The 20424-nt window shown below is 43.8% G+C and overlaps 3 protein-coding genes across 3 annotated transcripts in view; 2 read left to right on the top strand and 1 right to left on the bottom strand.

Annotated features, from left to right (window-relative positions):
- Positions 1-2128, top strand: part of LOC124264445 (lysosomal alpha-glucosidase-like) — a 2811-nt gene extending 683 nt beyond the window's left edge. Inside the window, exon 1 of the mRNA XM_046699188.1 lies at positions 1-2128. This exon is cut by the window's left edge and continues 683 nt beyond it. Within this exon, the coding sequence (XP_046555144.1) occupies positions 1-2128 (2128 nt within the window).
- Positions 2129-6821: 4693 nt separating this feature from the next.
- On the top strand, positions 6822-9969 carry LOC124264441 (lysosomal alpha-glucosidase-like). Its single transcript, XM_046699184.1, has 2 exons — positions 6822-9782; positions 9861-9969. The coding sequence occupies exon 1, from the start codon at positions 6860-6862 to the stop codon at positions 9668-9670; it is 2811 nt and encodes a 936-aa protein (XP_046555140.1). The 5' UTR covers positions 6822-6859; the 3' UTR covers positions 9671-9782; positions 9861-9969.
- Positions 9970-19018: 9049 nt separating this feature from the next.
- Positions 19019-19963, bottom strand: LOC124264444 (neuronal acetylcholine receptor subunit alpha-6-like). The gene has a single exon (XM_046699187.1). It carries the CDS (start codon positions 19961-19963, stop codon positions 19019-19021), a length of 945 nt encoding a protein of 314 aa, XP_046555143.1.
- Positions 19964-20424: the final 461 nt, after the last annotated feature.

Below are 20424 nucleotides of genomic sequence, written 5' to 3'. Positions count from 1 at the left end.
CATGTTCGACTCTTCAGGAGTATCTCCTCTAATATTTGCTGATCAGTATATCCAGATCGGAACCCAGCTGGCTACTAGCAATGTCTACGGGCTAGGTGAACATCGGTCAAGTCTCAAACTGGACACAGATTGGACAAAGATCACCTTTTGGGCTCGGGATCAAGCACCGATCCTGGACGAGAACCTCTATGGTTCCCATCCATTCTTCATGAACCTGGATGGAAAGAATAATGCTCATGGTGTATTCCTATTAAACAGCAACGCCATGGAGGTGGACCTTCAACCCTCCTACGGATCCTCTGCTCTCACCTATAGAAGTATAGGAGGCATCCTAGATTTCTATGTCTTCCTTGGACCTACTCCTGACGCCGTTGTTCGACAGTATGTCAATCTCATCGGAAAACCCTTCTTTCCTCCATTTTGGTCTTTCGGGTTCCATTTGTGCAAATATGGTTACATGTCTTCAACTGAAGTGAAAAAGGTCATTGACAGGAACCGAGCAGCAAATATTCCTTATGATGTGCAATGGAATGATATAGACTACATGGCTTCTCATCTCGATTGGACGTATGACAATACAACATATGCAGGGTTACCAGCTATAGTCGAGGACTTGCATCAGCATGACCAAAAGTATGTCATCATAGTAGACCCTGGTATTAGCAGTGTTGAATCACCTGGCACCTACCCTCCCTATGATGAAGGTGTGAAGGATGACATCTTCGTTAAAGCTCACGATGGAAGCAATTTACAGGGTAAAGTATGGCCCGGACAAACCGTGTTCCCTGATTTCTTAAACCCAAATGCAACAGACTGGTGGTATAGACAGGCAAAGAGGTATCACGATGTTGTGCCGTTTGATGGTCTTTGGACAGACATGAATGAACCTTCTAATTTTGTGGACGGGTCAATATCAGGATGTACAAATAGCTCCCTGGACAATCCTCCTTTCATTCCACCGGTTATAGACGGATCTTCACTGTTTTCCAGAACACTCTGTCCTTCGGCACAACAGTATGTCTCATCACATTACAATGTGCACAGCCTGTACGGATTCAGTGAAGCAAGAGCATCGATGGGTGTCCTAAATCAGTTGAAGTCTGAGAGGAGCATAGTGATATCTCGCTCCACCTTTCCAAGCTCTGGACGATATGGAGGACACTGGCTTGGCGATAACCGATCTGGATGGAAAGACCTATATTATTCCATTCCTGGTATAATCAACTTTCAGATGTTCGGTATTCCGTTTGTTGGAGCTGATATTTGTGGTTTCGGTGGAGGTACAACACCAGAGCTGTGCACCCGATGGATGCAGGTAGGAGCGTTTTACCCCTTCATGAGGAACCACGATGCATTAGGACAGAAAGACCAAGATCCAGGATCATTTGATCTAGTGACACAGGGTTACATGAGGTCAGTTCTTCAGACAAGGTACCACCTTCTGCCCTATCTTTACAGTCTGTTCTTCAGGAACCACATTCAGGGAACGCCTGTTGTCAGGCCTTTGTTTTTCCAGTACCCAGGAGAAGCTTCAGAAGTCGACAAACAGTTCCTGTGGGGGACCTCCCTCCTCATATCCCCCGTCCTGGAAGAAGGGGCTACGTTTGTGTCAGCTTATTTCCCATCTGACGTTTGGTACGACTTCTACAACGGTTCTCGACTCTCTACCGTTGGTGAAAGTGTTCGTCTCGATGCCCCCTTGTCAAAGATCAACCTTCATGTTCGAGGAGGGTCAGTCCTACCCACCAAACCAGCTTCCCTGACGACTGCAGCTCTCCGGAATCAGAGCTTCTCACTTTTAGTTGCATTAGCTGATGACGGTTCTGCTGAAGGGGAAGTGTACTGGGACGATGGCAAATCTTTAGATTCTGTTGAGAAGGAGAAATATTCTTCGGTGTCTTTCTCTGTGGCAGGGAAGATTCTCGAGAGTATAGTTTTTGTTGACAACTATGACGTGGGTTCGGAAATGCAACTGGATGGAATCACAATCTTTGGAGTCGGCAAAATGCCACAACAAGTCATGGTGAACAATGTTGCTGTTATTCCACACTATGATGGTAAAAATCATGTCTTGAAATTAAGTGGCTTGTCGGTAAACCTTCTTCAGCCCCTAAAGGTGACGTGGTGACAAGGGAATAGTTATTCTTGAAGAATGGTTATACTGAAGCAGGCTATAACCCTTTTGTTTCAAAAGATTTCATCCATTAGTTTAAATGTCTCTGTGTGATGCCACTTCTAGCCTTGCCACCGCCTAAACATAATGGAGCCATTGACATGATGACTAAACAAAGCTTAAGTTCTAATTACTACTAAATGTCTGAAATGTCTATACTGATCAGTTTGGTAATTTCAATGAAAGTTTTGTTCAGATGATATTGTATCCAATCTTACGATTGTGGCAACAAGGGAAACTGACAGAAAGACTTCTTCATCGATCAGTAGCCAGTGATCAGTATACTGATGGAAATGTTTCTCTTTAACAACAACCGGCTTCAGGTTAATCCTGTGATTTGACAATAAGTGGAGTCAGTTGACAATGACTGGTTATGTGAGTTGTGATCAGATAACCCTTTTTCACGTATAATACATTATCTCTCAATGAAGTCTAATATAGTCGGGTTGTTAATGTCTAGGTTATATCCATTTGTAATCCCCTTGAAATTATTCAAGCTTTTTTAGGATCTAACAATCTGGTTTTCGAACATCCTTTGGTATACTTAATGCTGTCATCAAACCAGCCTAATATTTCAAAAGACTTCCGTCTGTTAGATTCCACTTGAGCGCCCCGTTGCCACTTCTTAGAAAATGTTGAAAATAACCCTTCCGCCTGTGTAATTACTGTAAAGTTATGTAACATCTAAATTTTGCTGAATCATATCAATTTGGAATTGTCCATTTGTTTTTGTCAAATTGTTTACAGTCATTGGAGTACATGTATGTTCATTAACTCCTAAATAGATATGTTCATGGATCTATTTATTTCGTCAAATCACATTGTGGAATATCCGAACTGAAGTCCTGAAGTGCTACTTTGGAGATAAAGAATACAGCAACATGGACCACATACAACATCAGCATCCCAACGGAACCACAGTGTACATGAAGCCACAATATTTGAACCAGACAGACATCCTGAACAAAACACATTGCAACAGCTTGCACATGCACCCCATCCGGTCGCATTTGCAATGGTCATGAGTGAAAGGATGAGTGAGTTAAAATCTATAGTGACTCGGCAATATTTAAGCTATATCGTGACTAAAACAGGTCATACATTCATTTTCGTGACTAAAATGTTATCTGAATTAAAACATATTTGGAGACTATAAAACCTGTCAACAAAGGTATGTTAAAGAAGCAGAATATTACAGATAATCATTTAAAACTAGTATTAAGCAATAAAATGCGAATTTTTGTAACAATTCAATACAAAAATGGACTAAGATCACCAGCAGCCAAAGTTTGGCCACCACTGTAGTGACCATGGGGACTTATAGGTCATGTACTTTTGCATGGACCCTAGCTAGATTTACACCACCCCTCTAAAAATTGGTGATTACAAGAGTGTTTAGCCAAACAGTTAAAATATACAGAAATGCTACGATTAAGATCACGTAAGATGAAAAATACTGTGAATGGCTTGAGGAGGACATTTATTTTACGCTACTTTAACTTCCGTGGAAGGTACAGCCTCCTACAACCTCAGTTTTTTTTCATTCTTTCAAATTAAGATGATTTTCTTTATTGAACTATTTATTTGGTCTATGTAATATTATTTATTTTTTACAACGTTAGGAATGAACACTGTACTTCAGTGGGTAAGTTATTCATCAGTCGGATAGTGACAACAGTCAACATATTTCTAACTGGAACCTGTTACGTACGATAACATTACTACATGGGGGACAAATACGAATTGCCTACACACATTTTGTGTCTGCAGTTCGTGGAGTACTGTTGACAGCATAATGTTATTTTTGACTGATTGCATAAACACGTGCAACGAGGCTTTGAAGTGATGAGCACAAAAGCCGGATAGCCGCTTAGCATGGTTCATTTTGATACCGGATACAGTGCCCATGTGGCCCATAAGGGCACTGTATCTGGTGCTAAAGTTCACTCTGCACATTCTCGTCATCATAATATACATCCCACAAGAGTAACTGCCTTTTATCAAAGGGAGATCACTCTTACCCTAGTCGATGTAGACATTTCGTTTGTTTGGAGTCGGTGTGACTATCCTGGCACATAATGTGACTAGCACAAGGCTGGTGTCCTACCATAAATGTTTCGCGATTTTTATATAATCTTAAACAAAGAAGGGGAACCTAAACTTTCAATTTAGATAGGAAGTATAAGCGTTAACAAACTTTTCAGAGACAAACATCTTATGAACGCACCACCATTTCTCTTTATCACCACCCCCAAACACAACACATGGGATGCACATGCACAACGCAGTAGCCCCATGCACGTGCATGGGTGACATACTTGATTTTGACGGTTTTCAAGAAGGTCGATAAACCGCTGTAGACCATAAATTTTGACAATCATCTTGCATCACAGTTGTTAGTGTTTGTTTCTAGCCGTTTCTTTTTGTTTGAAAATGAAAATCGTATAGATGCAAATTTCACGTCATACACCAATCATCTATCAAGAGCGATTACTGTACAAACAACTAAGGTCATAAGGAAGTCAAGTGGTGATGCACTCTCAAAACATTCATTATTATCATATCAACATTTTTTTTCCGATATATCTCCCAATTGTTTCAATCGTAAATTAAACATGAAGTTCCCCTACTTTTTAAAAGAGTATATATACCATCAAAAAAAGAAACGCATAGGCCAGAAATGCGTTGCGAAAATGTTGTATTTTCAAACATGCATAACTCGTCCACAAATAGAGTTGAGTGCATGAATTTGAACATCAGTCTAGAAAATGGAAATGTCTATGTAACCAAGTGGATAATTTTAGATAACGGAGACGTTGAGCGCAATGGCGACGCCTATGCGTTTCTTTTTATTGATAGTATATTTACAGCAGTATGGACTTATACTGGACTGAAAGTTTACGGCGATCCACATCTTGGTGATATACAACAATATGGGCCAATGGGAGATGGATTACAATAATGTATTACCCCCTCGTGAGTATGGAGGGATTAACTAAGGATATGATACGACCCTTCATGGGCGTGAAAGTATTAGATATTAGAGGACTGGATGCACGTTGTCTAAAGATTGTCTTGTGAGGTTTTATAGAAGCGACAACGTCTTTTTGTAATACGAAAATCAATGAGACCAAACGTGTCTAAGGTTCAAAGCGTGATAGCGGAGATACGGCGTGGTGATGCGCAGGTAGAGGTTCCTCTGACTTGGCCTATTTCTGACAGGCAGATGAATCTGGGACCAGGGTATATCAGATGGCGAGATAGAGAAGGACGACTCTTGTTATTGAACTGCGTATATAACGGCTGCGCTAACGTTACTTGTTGTACTGTGGTAACTGAAATGATGTACCTATCAGGAAAACAATGTTACGCGTGCCTCCATTAAAGCTTAGCTAAAGCAAAGTGTGTTTTTCAAATGTAAAAGCGAAGTTTAAAAACATATTTTTTTTCCACCTGATTATTCCAATCATTTCTGTACCAGCAGCCACATGTTTTATTACATGTGCGCACCTTTGTCCGTTTTGTTTGTTTCTTTTTATGATACCAAGCACTATTTCCGGTATTTCGGCGGTTGTAAATAGCTTCATCTGGGGAGGACAAACTGGGGGTTAATATAATTAGCAATTTACCGTTTTATACCATAAAAACCAAAACGTCGAGACTGACAACCCAATTTTATCCAGTTACCTATGTCAAACAATTGGTCTCCAGAGTCGGGTCTTCACGGAAGACATTTTGTAAAAGTACACATATATTCAACAAGCCATTCAAGTCGCTTAACAATGGTGAAATAAGCCAACGTGAATGGTAAAGTAGGCACGTGGTTAAAGCGTTTACTTGTCCCGCCGGAGGTCCAGGTTCGAAAACCCCAATTATTACAAGGTGTGAAGTGCATTTCTGGTGTATACTTTCATGATATTGTTGGTATTTTGCTAAAAACGGAGTAAACTCTCTCTCACTCACTCATCCATATAATAATTCCTATACAAGAGGAATTTACTGTCTACAAGACCATGAAGCATTAACGGCTGGTAAATAATTAAGGAAATATCTTATTAGATTGTTAAGTACAGGCTATTTGAGACAATGATAATGCATAGTTTTTCTGGTCAATCAACAGCGGTATCAATCCGGTTGTCTGAGATTATTAAACCCCTTGGAGCTGAAAATGGAATGGAAAGCATGAATGTCATGATGGAACTCGAGACCAAACTATACCGGCAGACACAACACTAACCAAGTAGATACCAACGTGTATCACCAGCTGCAGGGTACCCAGTGTCATACTTCTTATTGTATACACCCAATAGTATCTATGCATAACCTATACACTCAAACTCCGTTGTTTCGAGTGAGTGAGTTAGTTAGTCACACTGTTGTCGCGAAGTTAAAGCTGGGCCCCTCCATATTCCTATATGAGTAATACTTTTGCAGCTCCGTCGAACATTAGACAACTCGAATTATTTACATAGGTCTTTTCAACTTAGACACAACGGTGTTTCACTGTTAGTGAATACAGTGTATTGTAGGACACTGTCAAGGCTTTCCGCTGATGATAAAGCGACTTTCATATCAGTAATCACCTGACAGATAACGCTCGTGTGATAATATATTACTGCAACTAGACTACTGTCCTGCCTGTATCACATTGTTGTTGCTCACTTCAGTACTCAGATATATACTGAAATGGGACGGAAAGAGGAAGAGATGCTCGTTTTTCTTCCCAAACCCCGAAGGAGACTGAGATTGACGTCATGGGGACTCGCAATGGATGTCGTCCTTCTTACGCTGACCTTTTCCTTGTTTGCTCTTGGAACATTCTCCATCATAAACCCGACACAGTTTCAAAACTTCCTGAGCTATTTCCACTGTGGATCGAAGTCGTCGAGTCAGAACACCACTGTTCCTAACCTGCATGTGGGTGCCCCTCAGTGTGACGTCACATTCGACTCGGATCGCTTCGACTGTTGGCCGGAGGGAAAAGGCGCTGTCCAGCAGACATGTGAAGCTCGAGGGTGTTGCTGGGATACGAATGTTGGTCAAGGAGTACCAACATGCTTTTATCCTCGGATTTTCAACAACTCCTACCGAGTCGCATCCTTTCAGGAGTTCACCCACGGAATGGAAGCTGTGCTCCAAAGGTCCACACAGTCCCCCTACCCGGGCGATGTGATGGAGCTGAAACTGGAGGTCACGTATGAGACCAATGAACGACTCCGCTTCAAAATATTTGACCCCAACAATAAAAGGTATGAAGTTCCTATCGATCTCCAAAAAGGGAAAGAGATGGCCAGCAACCCGGACTATCAGGTCAGTTTATCAGTTGAACAGTTTGCAATCACTATTAGAAGGACCTCGACAGGGGATATCATGTTCGACTCTTCAGGAGTATCTCCTCTAATATTTGCTGATCAGTATATCCAAATCGGAACCCAGCTGGCTACTAGCAATGTCTACGGGTTAGGTGAACATCGGTCAAGTCTCAAACTGGACACAGATTGGACAAAGATCACCTTTTGGGCTCGGGATCAACCGCCGATCCTGGACGAGAACCTCTATGGTTCCCATCCATTCTTCATGAACCTGGATGGAAAGAATAATGCTCATGGTGTCTTCCTATTAAACAGCAACGCCATGGAGGTCGACCTTCAACCCTCTTACGGATCCTCTGCTCTCACCTATAGAAGTATAGGAGGCATCCTTGATTTCTATGTCTTCCTTGGACCGACTCCTGATGCCGTTGTTCAGCAGTACGTCAGCCTTATCGGAAAACCCTTCTTTCCTCCATTTTGGTCTTTCGGGTTCCATTTGTGTAAGTGGGGCTACTTGTCTTCAACTGAAGTGAAAAAGGTCATTGACAGGAACCGAGCAGCAAATATTCCTTATGATGTGCAATGGAATGATATAGACTACATGGCTTCTCATCTCGATTGGACATATGACAATAAATCTTATGCAGGATTGCCAACCATAGTCGAGGACTTGCATCAGCATGACCAAAAGTATGTCATTATAGTAGACCCTGGTATTAGCAGTGTTCAGACACCTGGCACTTACCCTCCCTATGATGAAGGCGTGAAGGATGACATCTTCATTAAAGCACACAATGGAAGCATTTTGCAGGGTAAAGTATGGCCTGGACAAACCGTGTTCCCTGATTTCTTAAACCCAAATACAACAGACTGGTGGTACAGACAGGCCAAGCTATATTACGATGTTGTGCCATTTGATGGTCTTTGGACAGACATGAATGAACCATCCAACTTTGCGGACGGGTCAATATCAGGATGTACGAATAACTCCCTGGACCATCCTCCTTTCATTCCACCGGTTATAGACGGATCTTCACTGTTTTCCAGAACACTCTGTCCTTCGGCACAACAGTATGTCTCATCACATTACAATGTGCACAGCCTGTACGGATTCAGTGAAGCAAGAGCATCGATGGGTGTCCTACATCAGTTGAAGTCTGAGAGGAACATAGTGATATCTCGCTCCACCTTTCCAAGCTCTGGACGATATGGAGGACACTGGCTTGGCGATAACACATCAGGGTGGCCGGACTTATATTATTCCATTCCTGGTATTATCAACTTTCAGATGTTCGGTATTCCGTTTGTTGGAGCTGATATTTGTGGTTTCGGTGGAGGTACAACACCAGAGCTGTGCACCCGATGGATGCAGGTAGGAGCGTTTTACCCCTTCATGAGGAACCACGATGCATTAGGACAGAATGACCAAGATCCAGGATCGTTTGATCCAGTGACACAGGGTTACATGAGGTCAGTTCTTCAGACAAGGTACCACCTTCTGCCCTATCTTTACAGTCTGTTCTTCAGGAACCACATTCAGGGGACGCCTGTTGTCAGGCCTTTGTTTTTCCAGTACCCAGGAGAAGCTTCAGAAGTCGACAAACAGTTCCTGTGGGGGACCTCCCTCCTCATATCCCCCGTCCTGGAAGAAGGGGCTACGTCTGTGTCAGCTTATTTCCCATCTGATGTTTGGTACGACTTCTACAATGGTTCTCGACTCTCTACCGTTGGTGAAAGTGTTCGTCTCGATGCCCCCTTGTCAAAGATCAACCTGCACGTTCGAGGAGGGTCAGTCCTACCTACCAAACCAGCTTCCCTGACGACTGCAGCTCTCCGGAATCAGAGCTTCTCACTTTTAGTTGCATTAGCTGATGACGGTTCTGCCGAAGGGGAAGTGTACTGGGACGATGGCAAATCTTTAGATTCTGTTGAGAAGGAGAAATACAGTCGGGTGTCTTTCTCTATGGCAGGGAAGATTCTCGAGAGTATAGTTTTTGTTGACAACTATGACGTGGGTTCGGAAATGCAACTGGATGGAATCACAATCTTTGGAGTCGGCAAAATGCCACAACAAGTCATGGTGAACAATGTTGCTGTTATTCCACACTATGATGGCAAAAATCATGTCTTGAAATTAAGTGGCTTGTCGGTAAACCTTCTTCAGCCCCTAAAGGTGACGTGGTGACAAGGAAATAGTTATTCTTGAAGAATGATTATACTGAAGCAAGCTATAACCCTTTTGTTTCAAAAGATTTCATCCATTAGTTTAAATGTCTCTGTGTGATGCCACTTCTAGCCTTGCCACTGCCTAAACATAATGAAGCCATTGACATGATGACTGAAGAGTTTAATTTGATATAATTACTAATAAATGTCTGAAATGTCTAAATCTGATCAATTTGGTAATTTCAATAACATATTTGTTCCTATGATATTGTTTTCAATCTTACGATTATATGCCTGTAATAAACGCCGAAAAGTACAGTCATAATGACTTTTCTTGTGTCTTGATAACGGCCTTAGAGAAGTCCTGTAATGCCACGGTATCTTGAACATTTAAGACAAGATTATGGAACAGACCACAATTACAGAATTATGGATAATGTCAGTATTTTAATATTTTATTTTTGGCAGTTTATGAAACACGGCATAAAAGTTCTTCATATAGTTGCTCAAGACCAAAGACTTCATGACACAACTTAGCGCTATGAGCATACCTGGTGTGGAGTTTGGCGCTATATATATGGAGGCATTGTTAGTAACTTAAGAAACCGGGCAGAAATGGGTTTTTTTTGCTACATCCTACTGGAGTTAACTACTTCACTTCTACTTACATGAAAGCCCATACGTCAAACTTTGAAACATTGTTTACTGAGTGAATATCCAGGATTCGAACCCGAACTAAAAGGAAATGACATAACATCACAATTATTATCAATAATGGGGGTGTCACGTTTCTAATTTTGTTGAGCATAAACATGCGTGTACTAAAATGAGCAATGACTATCGGTGAGAAACTGACAGTTGCAGTAACATTATCGTGTGACTACACTTGGTCAGGTGATGGTTGCTACGGAAGCAGCTCAAAACCCAGCAAACCCCAGCATTGAACCATTGAACGCTGGCAGTAGTAGAACTACATATCGGCAAATACACAATGGAGTCACGACAAGGAAAGTCAGTGACTTGGATAAACCGCCAAGCGAATCAAACCTTAGGGGTTAGCGTGGCGAGCGAACTCTAACACACACACGCATGCACGCATGCACGCACGCACGCACGCACGCACGCACGCACGCACGCACGCACGCACGCACGCACGCACGCACGCACACACACACACACACACGACCAGCCGACAAGGGTTGCATGCATACCTGATATAGAATATATGGAATAAAATACAGAATCGTTGGATTCCATGCCTGAGTGACCAAAAAAGCACATACATGTATGAACGGCACTGCCAGATAAATCACAAAATATACCAGACAGACATTCTTGAAGGAAATGAAATAGATTACACGCAACGCATGACATTGCTGAAAAGCGGCTATGCATACTGAGAGCTGAGTTAGGTAAATCAAACAACAGTTCGTGCATCTAATGTTTGTTAAACTCATCGCCTTCATCCCGTTTACCGCAACCCAAGCATGCCGTACCCTCAAAATCAACACAAGCCTATCCACTTCGGGCACTTAGTTCTAATTAAGAATCACAGATTCATGACTAGGGACCCCCCACCACCAACATCCACCCCAACCCCCCACAAGTAATACATATACTGACAGAAAGACAGGACAATATGCAGATATCTTTTGAACCATCCCTTATAAGTACATTCTATTTGAAGATGGTAACAGAATGCTATTTTATTCGTAAAAAAATTAGAATAAATACGACGTGTAGTATTACTTTTTTAAATAACAGACGTATTTTAAAAAAAAATATGTGCATATGTCTGAAAATTGTTGACATGAATCCTCGTACACTTCGTGATGTTCAAGGACCCAGACAGACTACCGCCCATCGAGCTTAATGGGAACTGATGGATTACACGCGGTGACCATTGACGTTAGTTTGGTATTGTAAGCTAAATAAATATGCATTCGTCTCGTAGTATAGCCATTAGGTAACGTTACACATTTTAAATTCAGACTTCAATGAAGTAATGGAGCGATATGGGTGTCACTCATTACAAGGCTGTGAGAACAATCATATAAAAGTGAAGTGATTTCACCCCAGTGGGTTTGATGATCGACGGGGCAACTATGTGGCTGTATTATGGATTAATTGTGTTTGGGGGTAAGTGGATATTTCATCACATTTACATTATTATTATTATTATTATTATTATTATAACATTACCAATGAAATATTTCATTCCTTCATAAATAAAGTAAATGCTTTCAAATTTAAAATTACTTTTCATTGTTGAATATAGTTGAGTCATAGTGTTGCGAATTGATCCGGTAACATTTCCTGGTAGCTTTTTCTGTAACACGGTCTTTTGGCATGGTCTGTAACAGACCAGGTCTGGTAACACATTCTGCATCAGTCCTAGTAAAATGGTCTGGCAACGTGGACTGGTAACCTGAACTGATAACATAATGTGGCAACAGGGTCTGCATAACGGCAACTTGTCTGGTGACAAAGTCTGGCAACATGGTTCTGGAATATAATCTGGTAGCAGGGTTGGCCTGGTAACATAATATTTTAACTTGACTGGCGACAAGGTCTGGTAACTTGGTTTGGCATAATGACCCGCGGCACAATCTGGTTAATGTCTGGTAACAGAGTCCAGTAACATGGTCTGCTGATACTGTCTGGTAACTTGAGTGGCAAATTGGTCTGATCACGTGGTCTGGTCACTTGGTTTGGCATAATGACCCGTCACATGGTCTGGTAACAAGGTCTGGTAACATAGGTAAGGGCCATGGAAGATCGTAGAGTCAGACAGCGTGCCTCCATCCAGTGATATGGCCATTCTCGGGTAATATGGCCACTATTCGGTGAGATGGCCACTATATGGTAATATGGCCACTATATGGTAATATGGCTACTATTCCGTGAGATGGCCACTATTCGGTGAGATGGCCACTATATGGTAATATGGCCACTATTAGGTGAGATGGCCACTATATGGTAATATGGCCACTATTTGGTGAGATGGCCACTATATGGTAATATGGCCACTATTTGGTGAGATGGCCACTATATGGTAATATGGCCACTTTTCCGTGAGATGGCCACTATATGGTAATATGGCCACTATTCGGTGAGATGGCCACTAGATGGTAATATGGCCACTTTTCCGTGAGATGGCCACTATATGGTAATATGGCCACTATTCCGTGAGATGGCCACTATATGGTAATATGGCCACTATTCCGTGAGATGGGCACTATATGGTAATATGGCCACTATTCGGTGAGATGGCCACTATATGGTAATATGACCACTATTCCGTGAGATGGGCACTATATGGTAATATGGCCACTATTCGGTGAGATGGCCACTATATGGTAATATGGCCACTATTCCGTGAGATGGCCACTATATGGTAATATGGCCACTATTCGGTGAGATGGCCACTAGATGGTAATATGGCCACTATTCCGTGGGATGGCCACTAGATGGTAATATGGCCACTATTCCGTGAGATGGCCACTAGATGGTAATATGGCCACTATTCCGTGGGATGGCCACTATATGGTAATATAGCCACTTTTCCGTGAGATGGCCACTATTCCGTGAGATGGCCACTATATGGTAATATGGCCACTATTCCGTGAGATGGCCACTAGATGGAAATATGGTCACTATTCCGTGAGATGGCCACTATATGGAAATATGGCCACTATTCCGTGAGATGGCCACTATATGGTAATATGGCCACTATTCCGTGAGATGGCCACTAGATTGTAATATGGCCACTATTCCGTGAGATGGCCACTATATGGTAATATGGCCACTATTCCGTTAGATGGCCACTATATGGTAATATGGCCTTTATTCCGTGAGATGGCCACTAGATGGAAATATGGCCACTATTCGGTGAGATGGCCACTATATGGTAATATGGCCACTATTCCGTGAGATGGCCACTATATGGTAATATGGCCACTTTTCCGTGAGATGGCCACTATATGGTAATATGGCCACTATTCCGTGAGATGGCCACTAGATGGTAATATGGCCACTTTTCCGTGAGATGGCCACTATTCCGTGAGATGGCCACTATTCCGTGAGATGGCCACTATATGGAAATATGGCCACTATTCCGTGAGATGGCCACTAGATGGTAATATGGCCACTATTCCGTGAGATGGCCACTAGATTGTAATATGGCAACTATTCCGTGAGATGGCCACTATATGGTAATATGGCCACTATTCCGTGAGATGGCCACTATATGGTAATATGGCCTTTATTCCGTGAGATGGCCACTAGATGGAAATATGGCCACTATTCGGTGAGATGGCCACTATATGGAAATATGGCCACTATTCGGTGAGATGGCCACTATATGGTAATATGGCCACTTTTCCGTGAGATGGCCACTATATGGTAATATGGCCTTTATTCCGTGAGATGGCCACTAGATGGTAATATGGCCACTATTCCGTGAGATGGCCACTATATGGTAATATGTCCACTATTCCGTGAGATGGCCACTATTCCGTGAGTTGGCCACTATATGATAATATGGCCACTATTTGGTGAGATGGCCACTATTCGGTGAGATGGCCACTATTCGGTCAGATGGCCACTATATGGTAATATGGCCACTGTTCGGTCAGATGACCACTATTCGGTGAGATGGCCATTATTCGGTAATATGGCCACTATTTGGTGAGATGACCACGATCCTGTAAATTATGCCTTTGACAACATGTCCGGGTTTAAGCTCTCACAACAATCTACAACAGAAGTGTTTTCATATTTTGGGCATCGTCCTCTGACAATGAGATAATATTAAGGAGTTACTGTTTAAATATTAACTGTCATGGCGGTCAAACAAAATGAGAGTGCAACGGTCTGCGGATGTCCAAAATTCGCCGTGAAGCTTACCAAAAATCTATAAGTGTTGTTTCGAATCCGGTATTCTCCCTTTTAGTATCTCGAGGTTGTCCCCACCATACCCTGCTGATGGAGTGTCATTCTCGGGGTAGCCTAGTGGTTAAAGCGTTGGCTCGTCACGCCGAAGACCCGGGTTCGAATCCCCACATGGGTACAATGTGTGAAGCCCATTTCTGGTGTCCCCCGCCGTGATGTTGCTGGAATATTGCTTAAAGCGGCGTAAAACCAAACTCAGTCAGTCAGTCATTCTTGGGGTTTTCCTGAACATCAAGTTGACACGCCGAAACAAACATTGATCCAAACGCACTCACTCACTCACTGAAGTGTTTCATGTTTGACAAACGAACACGCTCTTGCCACTTGGTTCGACCATCACGTGATTGGTTAAAGCTGCTTTCAGCGTATACGAACGTGCCTACATTCTTTTGAATACGCTCATTTATACCATTTAAGGATTCTCACAAAACCAACAGACGTGTTCCACGTTGACATGATAAATGTTGGAGTGCCGCTTTAAGCACATGGACGGGAATGCTCTATGAAGCTCGTCATTTCACTACAAAGCCATTATTATGTGTATCGTATATATATTTATATAATTGATTTGCTTTCATTACACGTGTACTTAATTCAGTTTCATTGTTTACAGCGGCTGTGCTGCAGCCCCCTGGTGTAGAGGCGGCGTCCATAACCAAACGCCAGGCTACCTGGTGGCAGGGGTTTTACAACCTGAGATCCAGCCCAACTAGGGCGCCTAGCAGCAACCGAAGCGTCATTGAAGACACCGACGGACACGGCGACAGCATATACAACGGTGAAGGTATAAGTGGCATCAGCAACAACAGCGACAACAACAGCACCGATATCGACAACGCGAACAGCAGATTCGAAAGTGATGTCGACAACGTGAACAACAGAAACGACAGTGATGTCGGCGACGTGAACAGCAGAAACGACAGTGATGGTGACAGCGTGAACGGTGTTCACAACACGAACAGCAACAAAAACAGCATAGGCAATACACGCGCTAGTAGTGGTGGACGTAGAGGAGGAAGTTCCCAGGGCACTCGTACCATAAAGATGACACGTGTCCTACGGACAAACAACGCTACACGACGCACACCTGGCGACAGAAAGGGTCCGGGTGCAACACCTGTATCCAGGACCACACCACGGAATGTCCGGCGGAAAGGATAAATGGTGGGAAGATGTCAACCAGCGATCCTCGATTCTTGTTTGATCTTTCACAAAATAGTTTACAAATAATGGACATGGTCTTTTTTACATAATCATATGTAATGTAAATCACCGGATTGGCAGGAACCATACTGGGTCATACTCGACCGTCGTCATACATCTGTAATATTGATGAGAGGCAAGCAATAATATGTATATATAATTGGCCTTTTCCTGGATTCTATGTGTTTTCATGTCAATAAATGTACCATAACTTATACCTTTCTGAGTTTTATCCTTCAACACGTGTGATTCTTGTCTCGGGTGCCTCTGCGGCAGTGGCAAAGGTAGGTAAGGCCAAGTACGGACGGCATGGTAGGCACGGTAGGGTAGGTAATGGCAGGCTAGGTACGGCAGGCTAGGTACGGTAGGGTAGGTATGGCACGGTAGGTACAGCAGGCTAGGTACGGCAGGGTAGGCACGGTAGGGTAGGCACGGCAGGGTAGGTACGGCAAGGTAGGTACGGCAAGGTAGATACGGTAGGGTAGTTACAGCAAGGTAGGCACGGTAGGGTAGGTACGACAAGGTAGACACGTTAGGCAAGGTACGGCAAGGTAGGTACGGAAGGGTAGGTACGGCAGGATAGGTACAGGAGGGTAGACACGGCAGGGTAGGCACGGCAAGGTAGGCACGGCAGGGTAGGTACAGTGAGGATAGGCACAGAGGGGTAGGTATGGCAGGGTAGGTACGGCAGCGTAGGCACGGAGGGGTTGGTATGGCAGGGTAGGTAAAGTAGGGTAGGTACGGCAGGTAGGCACGGAGGGGTAGGTATGGCAGGGTAGGCACGGAGGGGTAGGTATGGCAGGGTAGGCACGGAGGGATAGGTATGTCCGGGTAGGTACGGCAGGGTAGGCTCGGATGGGTAGGCATGGCAGGATAGGTACGACAAGGTAGACACGTTAGGGTATGTACTGCAGGCTAGGTACGGAAGGGTATATACGACAGGGTAGGTACAGGAGGAGGGTAGGTACGGCAGGGTGGGTACGGTAGGGTGGGTACGACAGGGATAGGTACGGCAGGTTGGGTCCAGTAGGGTAAACACGACAGGGTAGGTACGGCAGAGAAGGTAATGCAGGGAAGGTACGGCAGGGTAGGTACGGCAAGGTAGGCGCAGCAAATTAGGCACTGCAAAGTGTAGGACCCGGTATTGTAGGTACGGCAGGGTAGGTACGGCAAAGGTAGGTACAAAGTGTAGGAAGGGTAGGGTAGGAAGTACGGTTGGGTAGGTACGGTAGGTACGGCAAGGTAGGCACGGCAAGGTAGGCACAGCATGGTAGGCACGGCAGGTTAAGTACGGTAGGGTAGGCACGGCAGGGTAGGTACAGCAGGGTAGGCAGGGTAGGGTAGGTACGGCAGGATAGGTACAGCAAAGTAGACCCGGTAGGGCAGGTACGGTAGGGTAGGTACGGTAGGGTAGGCACGGCAGGGTAGGTACGGCAGGGTAGGTACAGCAAAGTAGACCCGGTAGGGCAGGTACGGTAGGGTAGGTACGGCAGGGTAGGTACAGCAGGGTAGATACGGTAGGACAGGTACGGTAGGTACAGCAAGGTAGGTACGGCAGGGTAGGTACGGCAGGGTAGGCACGGCAAGGTTGGAGCGGCAAGGTAGACCCGGTAGGGTAGGTACGGCAGGGTAGGTAGGTACGGTACGGTAGGTACGGCAGGGTAGGTACGGCATGGTAGGCACGGCAAGGTAGGCACTGCAAAGTAGACCCGGTATTGTAGGTACGGCAGGGTAGGCACGGCAAAGAAGGCACGGCAAGGTAGGCACAGCAAGGTAGGTACGGCAGGGTAGGTACGGCAGGGTAGGCACGGCAAGGTTGGAGCGGCAAGGTAGACCCGGTAGGGTAGGTACGGCAGGGTAGGTACGGTACGGTAGGTACGGCAGGGTAGGTACGGCATGGTAGGCACGGCAAGGTAGGCACTGCAAAGTAGACCCGGTATTGTAGGTACGGCAGGGTAGGCACGGCAAAGAAGGCACGGCAAGGTAGGCACAGCAAGGTAGGTACGGCAAGGTAGGCACGGCAGGGAAGGCACGGCAGGCACAACACCACATGTCATTGCCGCGTGTATTGCACACGAAACTAAATAGAATTACCCCCTCACAATTATTACTAATTACGTGGGTGTCCAGTTTCTATTTTTTTAGTATATTTCATCAATGGGCATGGGAAGTGGTGCACTGTGAATTGTATTTGCTTGTCTCCTTACAGTTTGCATATTCGAAAAAACTGAATACATCGGTATTATTTGAAATTCTCTTACATTATACACACATATAACAAGGTCATCACGCACAATGTTTTCAAACAGCAAACCCCGTTGTTGGTATTTAAGCCTAGAGAAACCTCTTTTAGTGGCATCCAGAAGTTGGTGTGATAAACAACGGGGAGAGTTCTATGGACATGCAATTTCTTTGTTATCAATATGAGCGACCACATGGGTACAATGATATTGCCGTGATATTGCTGGAATATTGCTAAAAGCGGCGTAAAACCAAACTCACTCACTCACTCAATATGAGCGACATTTCAGTGAAGCTATTTCCACCGTTATCAAGCAAATAGTAGCTACACCGAAACGTCGCCCATGTTAATAATACAGAAGTTGAATATCCCAAGAACTCTCCCCGTTGTTTATGCCTAGAGTATGCAGGCAGATTCCCCTGGTCTTTCTGTCTCAACTAATGAGTGTTGCTCAGTTCAGTCTGCATGCTGCATGTTGTCGTTTTCATGTCAGCTGTCATCGATTTCGATTCATATCGCGATTACTGAATTGGCATTCCAATGTTATTTATACTATTACTGGAATTCCTTACATTCATAAGTTAGCTTTAACAGTCCTCCTCGATTTTGGTTGGAAATGTGAAAACCCGAGATCGAATCGATGTTGGAAATGATCAGCCATAATATCGGAGTGTTCCAACTAAAGTTTAATCTAAAACTTTGTATATGAACCAGATATCCACCCTTGAAACAGCTCAGAAATGAATACATATAATGAATAATTTCACCAAGGCACACACTCAGATGTTGATTTATGAGTGAGTGAGTGAGTTAAGATTTAACGTCACATCGGCAATATTTCAGCCACATCGTGACCATATTTGACATTGAAATGAAACATGTGCTATTATATACACCTGTCGTCAAAGGACAGTAAAACAACTAGAATATCACAATAAGAGTTAAAACTAGCGTGCAAAGTTTGTTGGTTTATGTATTTGCACCTAAGAAATATAACATATTTGTAATACCTGTTAGGGAAAAGAATGTTACAAATGAAATCAAGTTCAGCTTTCGCACTATGTCGACGTCTCCTGTTTGGGCTGACATTTCATTGGTGCCATTCTTTGGTTCTTGTTCAGCCGGTTCCACTTTGCCCCTTGTCTCATTAAGACCACGCAGCCACCTTGGAACGTCCTTCCCTTTCTGCAGGTGAGTGTGAAGTACCAACATGAAGATTGTGACGAGACATGTGAGTGTGCTGATCAACACAAGCAGGGTGACGTAGACACTGAAGAAACACAGGTGGTCGGAGTTCGCTGGTAGGTAGGAACTGATGAGGGTCAGGAACATGGCATAGGACAACAGGATGGAGACACACAGGGATATCTTCTCACCACTGTCCTCGGGCAATAGGAAGACGAAGGTGTTAAGAAAGGACAGGAACACGACAGGCAGGATATTGTTGAGGATGTAGAAGGTGGTTCGTCTCTTAAGTGTTAAGGCAGCAATGGCAGTGGTAACATTTGCTCCCCTGGAACTGATATTTTTCGGAGCAAATGTCGCTTCTACTAACTCCCACTCTCCATTCTCCTCGAACGATTCCAGATCAACATTTGGATTTTGCACAGTGACATCTTCCCCGCTGAGTGCGGTGACCATGGGAGACATGGATATGAAACATACCTGCTGATCAAAGGGGAACTGTTGGATGTTAACCTTACAGCGAGTATCCAGTCGACCATTGTGCACGTACACAACAAGTCCAGTGTTGTACACGATGGCCTTGTCCTCTTCATCTTTCGTGTATTTCACATCCGACACGGTGTTGAGGAAAATAATCGTTGGCGACCAAATATCACTGATCCGGAGCAACAGAGTTTCTGGACTGTCTCCAGTTTTGTTCCATTTTAAGAAACGATCATGCCATGCCATTGTTAACCACATTTTTGTGCTTAAAATTTCATCCTTTTCTTCAAGCGTGATTATGGATACTAAGCCTAAAGTCACATATATATTGGTCACTTCAGATCGTTTGATGACTGGCCGCACCCTTGGATCATAATGCTTGGTTAGATTAGAAATAAAGTATCTATTCTCGTAGGACGAAAGAGCGAAGTTAGGCCAGCAGGCAGCAAGAAGTAAAATACCTGCTAGCTGTATTGTTGCCATGTGCATGGCGATTCTACAGAGGCTGCCTTCAAAACTTCAACGTACAAATAGAAGAATCGACTTTACAATGGCTAAACATTAGGTCGGAGCTTCAACTTCAACAGTACTTCACGATGAAGTCATAAACACAATACAATACTTGTATGTTTTACCATTTGAAAGCCGTGCATCAACACTTAGTCACATGAATATGACTTCAGCATAAAGTAAGACGTTCAGTGTCG

Source organism: Haliotis rubra, unplaced genomic scaffold (genome assembly GCF_003918875.1).
Source record: "Haliotis rubra isolate DU_JTF1 unplaced genomic scaffold, ASM391887v1 Scf924, whole genome shotgun sequence".
Taxonomy (NCBI): Eukaryota; Metazoa; Mollusca; class Gastropoda; order Lepetellida; family Haliotidae; genus Haliotis; species Haliotis rubra.
Note: the sequence above shows the minus strand (reverse complement) of the source record. Positions and strands in the feature narration are given on the sequence as shown.

Excerpts from the sequence above, each read along its gene's own strand:
- LOC124264441 (XM_046699184.1), top strand. The coding sequence starts at position 6,860 with ATGGGACGGAAAGAGGAAGAGATGCTCGTTTTTCTTCCCAAACCCCGA.
- LOC124264444 (XM_046699187.1), bottom strand. The coding sequence starts at position 19,963 with ATGGCATGGCATGATCGTTTCTTAAAATGGAACAAAACTGGAGACAGT.